This window comes from Cydia strobilella, chromosome 3 (genome assembly GCF_947568885.1).
Source record: "Cydia strobilella chromosome 3, ilCydStro3.1, whole genome shotgun sequence".
Taxonomy (NCBI): Eukaryota; Metazoa; Arthropoda; class Insecta; order Lepidoptera; family Tortricidae; genus Cydia; species Cydia strobilella.
In genome coordinates, this window is record NC_086043.1 from 17806996 (window position 1) to 17816541 (window position 9546).

General features: G+C 34.4%; 1 protein-coding gene and 1 non-coding gene across 3 annotated transcripts in view; one reads left to right on the forward strand and one right to left on the reverse strand.

The window, feature by feature from the left end:
• Positions 1-5410, reverse strand: part of LOC134755997 (tyrosine-protein kinase Drl) — a 46682-nt gene extending 41272 nt beyond the window's left edge. For both annotated transcript variants that reach the window (XR_010129095.1, XM_063692754.1), the window contains exon 1: positions 4904-5410. Coding sequence is in view for 1 of the 2 variants with exons in the window: in XM_063692754.1 (XP_063548824.1) it covers positions 4904-4994 (91 nt within the window). In the remaining variant the exon portion in view is untranslated. The remainder of the gene's footprint in view (positions 1-4903) is intronic.
• Positions 5411-7466: 2056 nt separating this feature from the next.
• On the forward strand, positions 7467-7538 carry Trnad-guc (transfer RNA aspartic acid (anticodon GUC)). Its single transcript has one exon. It is a non-coding gene; the product is annotated as a tRNA-Asp (tRNA).
• The last annotated feature ends 2008 nt before the right edge of the window (positions 7539-9546 follow it).

Below are 9546 nucleotides of genomic sequence, written 5' to 3' on the forward strand. Positions count from 1 at the left end.
GGGAATGGACAAAAACTGTTAATGTGAGGCACGTATACCTGCGCGGACGCATGCTTGTAAATCTGTCTTTCCTAATCTCAGTGGACATGACGAGGGAAGGTATATTGTTGTGACGTCCCCTAATTAAAAGAAGAGATAAAAATTTCCAAAAAAATAAGCGACATTTTAATTCTTCACGCTGTTTACATACAGTAATTGCTTAGGAGGGTATTAAATCTGGACTGATAAGTTATCTGAGATTAAGTTGGGAGGATTAAGTTGCCCTCATGGTTCAGTCGGGTTTAAAGTGGTCGGTAGGTACTGTTACTTATTAATCCTTATCCTACTTAAGAAGGTTGTCTTAGTCACGATTATTATGCCGGAAAGCTTAGGTTTGAAGCCGGTTGAATGCTGGGCTCTCGCGTCTAAACTAGGTAGTTATTAGGTACTATTATTACCTATTAGCTATGTTTACAGTTTGCGCGTTGTCCGCTATATCTAGTACATATAACAAAAGTAAATAGATCCTTATTAGTATTCATAAAATGATATAGGTATTGAGTTATCTTTCATAATGTAAAAAGTTTTAAATGAAAATTGCTCGGTTGCATCTTGGAACGTGGTACCTGATGGTGATAAAAGCATTCTAGCTTATATTTACACTTTTTTAACCGCCTTCAAAAAAAAAGGAGGTTCTCAGTTTGACTCGTACGTATTTTGCAATAAAAAGAACTCATACGTAGTCACTCACGTAGTCACACATACGTAGTAGTCAGTCACTCGTACTCATTTCATACGTAGTACCGTATGAAATGCTGAGTTCTTTTTACTGCGGTACGGTAAATTAATCTCAACAAGCACCTAATCGGTATTGCTTCTTACTTCTTACTCTTATAAGGTCAAAATTATACTGCTTCAGATTTAGAACCTCATGTCATGCAGTCATGCTTACTTCCGCGAAGTTATTTCTAATCCTAAAAAAACCGGCCAAGTGCGAGTCGGACTCGCGCACCGAGGGTTCCGTACTTTTTTTCCATATTCGAGTTGATTGAATGAAAGGTAAATTGCGGTTTACGATTCAGTATTCAGTCATTTATTGCCTTCATAGGTACATAATAAGATGTTACATAATAATTTTGATCAGCTATGAACCCTGTAGGGCACTGCAACTTAATACTCACTAATTAACTACATTCTTATCTACGTAACTTACTAACTAAGTAATTAGTAATTTATGACGTATTAAAAAAAAAACTACTTACTAGATCTCGTTCAAACCAATTTTCGGTGGAAAGTTTGCATGGTAATGTACTATCATATATTTTTTTAGTTTTATCATTATTATTTTAGAAGTTACAGGGGGGGGACACATTTTACCACTTTGGAAGTGTATCTCGCACAAACTATTCAGTTTAGAAAAAAATGATATTAGAAACTTCAATATAATTTTTGAAGACCTATCCTGAAGGGGTATCAGACCCCACACGAATGGGTTTGATGAAAAGAAAAATTTGAGTTTTAGTTTTAAGTATGGGGAACCCCCAAAATTTATTGTTTTTTTTTCTATTTATGTGTGAAAATCCTAATGCGGTTCACAGAATACATCTACTTACCAAGTTTCAACAGTATAGTTCTTATAGTTTCGGAAAAAAGTGCCTGTGACATACGGACGGACGGACAGACAGACAGACAGACATGACGAATCTATAAGGGTTCCGTTTTTTTGCCATTTGGCTACGGAACCCTAAAAAATGAACTATACGAGTAGTAGGTACCCTTCCTAAGTTTGCCTGCTGTTAGTTTTACTGCCTAAGTAAATTAATGTGTTCTGAATGGTTCTGAACACCTACATGGACCGGGGTTAATTCCTGCGACCGTCTGACAAATACAAGTGTAGTTGCATGAGACTTGCACCTTGCGTCTGCGTGTTCCAAAACCGATCACGTTTCTAGGAAACTACTTACAGAAAAAAACCTCAAAAAAAGCCTTCTCCGAATAAAACGCGCGACACGTTTCTGAAAGGCACCTTTGTCAAGTGAACTCAAATAAAGGCTCTGACTGAGCCCTGTTTGATTGTCCGCTCTGAAAGATGTGAAGCTTATTTTGCTTAACCAAATTGGTGTGAAACGAGATTGTAGCTAACTCGGTTATTGAACTTAAAATTTGCGACAAAAAAAACACACAAATGTCAAAGAAGGGTGGTAAGTGATAATTCTTATACAAATTGACTACCTAAACCGCACAGTAAGCTTAGGTCGTGGGACTTGTGGGTGGGTAACTAGTGTAACTACTTACCTACTTAGTTATTTACTTACTTACTTAATACCTACTAAGACAAAGATATGCATACGATGGACCTAACAAAACAAAAACACCAATGACTCAGAAACAAGTAGGTTACCTACTTGTGCTTATCACACACAAACAAATGCCCTTACCGCTGCTCCGCGTGTGGACTACTCGGTACTCGGGTGTATTTTTAAAACCCTGCCTGCTGCTCAGTGGCGTAGCTAGGCGTAGGCGAATGGGGCCTTCACCCACGGCCTCGCAAAGCCAACCTTTGTATTAACTTGGGAAAACTCATTGAAAAGGGCCTCGCAGATGTGGTGTTCGCCCACGGTTAGATTGGTTTACGCTACGCCACTGTTTCTGCTGCTGTCATGATGGCAGTGCCATCGCTGGACCTGGACGCCTATTGGAATTTGAACCTTGGACATAGGCTAGGGTTCACAAACCGGGTCACTATCAACTAAATCAGCCAGGCAGGACGTCCAAAAGCGGTGGTAAACAGGCGAACAGCCCAACTGATGCTACAGAACATAGCCTAGAAATCCTAGAATACGTAGCCTTTAAGTATATGTCTACGTGTTCTACGACACCAGAGGGTACTTAATGAGTATTACTCATATTTAAATCAACACTTGTTGGCTAGTTGGTTAATGATTGAGGGTGTATTATTTTCAAATAAAACATTGCCCGTAATCAAACGTTTTCATTTTATCGATATAGGTATTGCTTTCGTATCGCATCGTGATAAGATAATGTTCATACCTAGTTATTTTCCCACTTATAATTAGATATTGGATTAGTTCATTTTGACAGCTGCATAAGAGGGATTCATAGTCATAGTCATAGTATAGTATATATATATATATATATATATATATATATATATATACATAATATTTGAATATTTTTTTTTGTTCTATTTCTCGTTATAATGTATGAATCTATCCTGCACCAACATTTATGTCTCTGTTTGACTTAATGGTTGACTGGTAGAGAATGCCTTTTGGCATTAAGTCCGGCATTTGTACATTTTTCTTAGCTTGTGCAATAAAGTTTAAATAAATAAAAAAAATAAAAATAGTCACTTGTATAGTGCAGGATATACCTAATTGTTGTCAGTGTAGTACTTATAGGTAAAAAACAATACACTCCTTTTTTGGGCAGTCGTGTAAAAACTTAGCTTAAGCCCCTTTCACTTGTGTGTGTAATGTGTATTAATAGACGTTCTATATTTGCAATTTGTAATAAGTATGACGTAAGTTTTGTAGATTCACTATTTAGTTAGTTGAGGGGTCTCCTGCAAGCTCGGTTCTCCATACAAACGTAGTTCTGCTCTCATTTTAAAACGACTAGCTAAATTGCTCTGAAACTTTGTACTTACTTAAAATAGGATAAGGTATTTTAGTAATAGGTACTAATTTCGGATATAGATATGTCTGAAATTAGTTTATGTAGCTTCAGATACCATAGTTAAAAAAATACAGCGAATTTAAGTTTTTCATACAAAAATTGTTTTTGCTCTATTTCGTTTGATTTATAAACTGAAGCTATATAAACTAATTTCAGAACTAGATATTCCTTATCCTATTGTACCTTTATTTTCAATGAATTCCATTCCAACATTGCTAACGGGGTTTGTTGATGAATTTAGATCACTTATAATTTATTTTTCATAAAGATTAATGAGAAATAATTGTCAAACGCTAAGTAATATATTTTTCACCTCAGCAGCTCGAATAAGCCTACTTTCGTCACTCCCTGGAGTGAGGAAAGTGCGACTTTCCTCACTCCAGGGAGTGAAACAATGTAGCTTTTTAATTTAGTGAAGGCCATAAACTTCATACTTATATTACATTTTTTTTATGGCACGGTACGGTACGGTCCGGTACGGTCCGGTCCGGTCCGGTCCGGTCCGTCTCGTCTCGTCTCGTATCGTATCGTATCGTATCTTATCGTATCTTATCGTATCGTACATATTATAATACTTTTTTTTCTGTTTATTCTGTGTAATTCGAAATACATTTTAACCTTTAATATGTTCTCACTACTGAGGTGAAAAATTATGTGTGCAACACGAGAGCAAAGTTATTTTACATTTCGTGTTTTTGAGTCCCTCGCTACGCTCAAAACCAACTTTCCTCTCTTGTTGCACAAATAACTATAACGCGTTTTTGTAAACTGTACACAACTACATACAAGGGGTGCCAAGCTAACTTCTTTACCTATAAAGAGGCTTAGAGGAACTACACTACATCATTATTTATTATTTTGTTCGTTACTTCACCAAATTATGAAATAAAACCATGAAAACGGATTATATCGTTTATATTGAATTTGCAATACATCCCGACGTTTCGAACCATTTACAGCGATCGTGATCAACGGATGACGAACGAACACACGAACACTGTATTCGTAAAGGGTTCGAAACGTCGGGATGCATTATAAATTCAAATTTCATGAGTAACTATCGCGGTAACCGAAAACAATATTTTGTTCACCAAATTAATTAAATAGCAACAATACCAGCTTTAACTTTGTAGGTTATGTTGCTCTAGGACCGCAGAGAAACAAGTGAAATTTATTTTAAATAGCATTAAGCACATTGAAGGCAAATGGGAGGCAATTGACTTACCTAGTAATCTCCATACTTCTGCACTGCTCAGGTAAACATTGAGATGAGCCAAACACGAGGGCAGCAAGAACACCAAAATATACCACTTCATCGTTCCACCTTTTCCTTCCAGTTTCTTATATATAAACGATACCGGCAACCTTCATCTCAGTCTCAAATGTTCACAAACAACACAATATTAAATTTTGTTTCACATTTTTAACCACCGTCCGACCATCAACGAAGCAGTTCTCGGCGATACAAGATTATACACTCGAATAAAACGTAACAAATTTACAAGAAACACAGCTCACACGGGTATTATATAGTTTAGTAGCGAATGTTATTAACTTTATTCACAAAAACATTGTCCAGGTAACTTATCTTGACGAATTTTGTTTATAAACAATGATAATTTCAATGTTATTGTACAAAAACGCGCGACACAACCTCCCGGCAACGCTGCTTTAATCAAACTAGTTTTCGTTCCGTACGATGCTCGCACCGTATTGTCCGTATTGCATCTCGGCAAAGGCGATTCACCATTCACCACCCCTTGAAACGGAGGTGTTCACTGTTCATGTCGTTTTGGATCTGTCCCACGTGCGTTGGGCTTGCATTGAGTCGACGTAGTTTTATTTATATTTGCTAGATGGCACTGTTATCAAAACTTAATAATTGAAAATAAAAATTATGAACCGCGCTCGGCTGAGTTAATAAAAACAAATTGAATTGATTTTATGCAAACTTTATGTAAAACACAACTGCAACATTATATGTTTTTAATAATTATTTAAATAATAGATAAGAGTCACCGCGCACGGTATGAAAGAAGCAAATATGTAATAAAAACAACTACAATTTTACGAATATCAATGTTCACTAAGTTCTTTTATAATCGAATTCTAAACTAAAACTTTCAAAGTACCTAACAAATGATGATAAAGGGCTTTAGAACCGTGAGCGTCCTTATTAGCTTCTAATGAGGTCTGATCAGGGACCAGCCGGGACCACCCACGAACAGCTACCGAACCGAACCGCTAAATGGAACGACTAAACATGCACTAATCAATTAAATTAATGAAACAGTAGTCAGAATCAGAAATAATAAAAAAAGATATATTTTTTTATAAACTTCGAACTTGTTTTTAGTTTCGTTTTAAATTTAGTGTATATTTTATAGTTGGTCCAACCAAATTGGCAGTAAATAAGAACAAAAAAAAACGAACCCTTTTGTTTTGGGTGCTAGCACTAGTGTAAGACAAAGATAGTATGATTCTCTCTGTCTATGTTTGCAATGAGACGGTCCTTTAACAAACTATATAAACACATACGTTGCATTTCTGTGACAAAATTATCGCACGACAAAAAATCGTAGTGTTAACGACCAATAATTTTTTTCATCTTAAGTATCTTGCATTTAAAGAAGCATATGGTATAACTATTGCAAGTATTTCAACAAGAAGCTTAATAGGTAGATTTATAGTAAGGTACTTCTCTAAGCAGGTAAATTACTTTGGTATGTATAGGTAAGTAGCAAGAAGCAAATTAGTTTATTTTTTACACTAAAAACAATCCATATGTAATTACGTTACGTACTCTCGGTAGATAATATGAAGCAAAACCGATAATAGACGATAATCTTGTGGGATGCCAACCTGAATTAACATGAGCAATATCAGATCATTTACGTACGAACTTATGGAGACGAAAGGCTTGTTTGTTTGCAGTAATTTCCAGGGAAATTATTCCCGACCTAGCCAGTTTAGGAATGACCGCGATATCTTTAACAACTACACTTATTCGGAGCTCTCATTAATCACCACTATGCTTTGTACAATGCTCGCATGGCATGAAGCGGTTGAAATAAGAGTCCAGTAAATTACAGGGTGCCGAGTTCTGTAATAAGTCTGCGATCGGCCCTTAACAAGTCTTGTTTGCTTATTATTAGTTACCCTTGTCTGCGTGAGTACTAAATAACATCTCATTATATATAGTACATTTGTTAACTCAAATAAATTATTGGTTAAGCTTAATTTTGCCGAAGTATTGTGTAAATAAAGACATATTTTGTTATATACCTACATTAAAAAATTATGTATAAGCATAGAGTAACTTATACTAGAGCGGTACTGTCATAGTAAATTTTGTAACCCCAGTAAATTCACTGCCATCTGTCGACACACTTTAAAACTAAAAATGAAGATTTATAAAAATACGATAAAATGTACTTAAATATGGATAATAGATTTTTTTTATTTGCATTAATTATTTTTATGATTTTGACCAATGTTCTTTCACTGATTCTGATATGCGTTAAAATCGTTAAATAACAAACGAAACCGTCAACGCCATCTATACGACAGTAGGCCAAAGCTAGTAGCGCCCTCTGAACGAGAATCAAATTTTCTTGATTTTCGAGGCACGTTTTTTCTTTAGACTGTATCCATCTATTACGGAGTTAGATATCTATCTTTGGTATAAGTTAGATTAGAAATAACGATACAAATACATATATGACTTTACCTGTCCACTTTACTACAATTTGATTCAAATAACTATAAAATTCAACATTTACGTTAAGTCTTCGGTAGTATAGTGGTAAGTATCCCCGCCTGTCACGCGGGAGACCGGGGTTCGATTCCCCGCCGGAGAGGACAGCCTTTTTACTTTTTATTTTATTTAATCAGAACTGCAATTTATTACTAATATCAATGAGGATATAATAAGATAGAGCGGTACTGTCATAGTAAATTTTGTAACCACTGTAAATTCACTGCCATCTATCGACATACTTTAAAACTAAAAATGAAGATTTAAAATAATACGTTAAAATGTATTTAAATATGAATAAATTATTGTTTTATTTGCATTAATTATTTTTATATGATTTTGACCCATGTTCTTTCACTGGTATGCGTTAAAATTATAAATAACAAACTATACAGTCAACGCCCTCTATACGAGTGTAGGCCAAAACTAGTGGCGCCATCTGATCGAGAGTCAAATTTTCGTGATTTTCGAGGCACGTTTTTTCCTTAGACTGTATCCATCTATTACGGAGTTATATCTATCTTTGCTAATATTATAGTTATAGCAAAGATAGATATAACTCCGTAATAGATGGATACAGTCTAAGGAAAAAACGTGCCTCGAAAATTAAGAAAATTTGATTCTCGTTCAGAGGGCGCTACTAGTTTTGGCCTACAGTCGTATAGATGGCGTTGACGGTTTCGTTTGTTATTTAACAATTTTAACGCATATCAGTGAAAGAACATGGGTCAAAATCATAAAAATAATTAATGCAAATAAAAAAAACATTTATCTATATTTAAATACATTCTATCGTATTTTTATATCTTTATTTTTAGTTTTAAAGTGTGTCGACAGATGGCAGTGAATTTACTGGGGTTACAAAATTTACTATGACAGTACCGCTCTAGTATAAGTTACTCTATGGTTATAGCTATTATAAATTTATAGATTAACAGTTGATAATGTTAACTGTCATTATAGGTAGACTAGGTCCGGACTTGTTAGCCGTTTGCAAAAATAATATTTTACCTTTTTACTTTATTTTTTATTTAATCAGAACTGCAATTTATTACTAAGAATTTATTGCTAATATTATAGTTATAGCTATTATAAATTTATAGATTAACAGTTGATAATGTTAACTGTCACTAGACTAGATCCGGACTTGTTAGCCGTTTGCGAAAATAATATTTTACAGGACAGAATTGTTTAACACATTCTTTATTACATTATAAAATTAAATATAATATATTATTTTAGTATGGTGAAACGTAAACATACAATTAGTACTATCAAAGAAAATAAACATCCGAGCCACGTTTTTTCCTTAGACTTTATTTATGTTATACTTGATATATGGTGAATGATTTTTTATGTAGAACGCCTCTATGACTTTGACCATAGAGTAACTTATACTAGAGCGGTACTGTCATAGTAAATTTTGTAACCACAGTAAATTCACTGCCATTTGTCGACACACTGAAGATTTATAAAAATACGATAAAATGTATTTAAATATGGATAAATGATTTTTTTTATTTGCATTAATTATTTTTATGATTTTGACCCATGTTCTTTCACTGATATGCGTTAAAATTGTTAAATAACAAACGAAACCGTCAACGCCATCTATACGACAGTAGGCCAAAGCTAGTAGCGCCCTCTGATCGAGAATCAAATTTTCTTGATTTTCGAGGCACGTTTTTTCCTTAGACCAAAGAGGATATAATAAGATAGAGCGGTACTGTCATAGTAAATTTTGTAACCACTTTAAATTCACTGCCATCTATCGACATACTTTAAAACTAAAAATGAAGATTTATAAAAATACGTTAAAATGTATTTAAATATGGATAAATGATTTTTTTATTTGCATTAATTATTTTTATATGATTTTGACCCATGTTCTTTCACTGATATGCGTTAAAATTATAAATAACAAACGAAACCGTCAACGCCCTCTATACGAGAGTAGGCCAAAACTAGTGGCGCCATCTGATCGAGAATCAAATTTCCTTGATTTTCGAGGCACGTTTTTTCTTTAGACTATCCATCTATTACGGAGTTATATCTATCTTTGCTTAGACTGTATCCATCTATTACGGAGTTATATCTATCTTTGCTTTGAC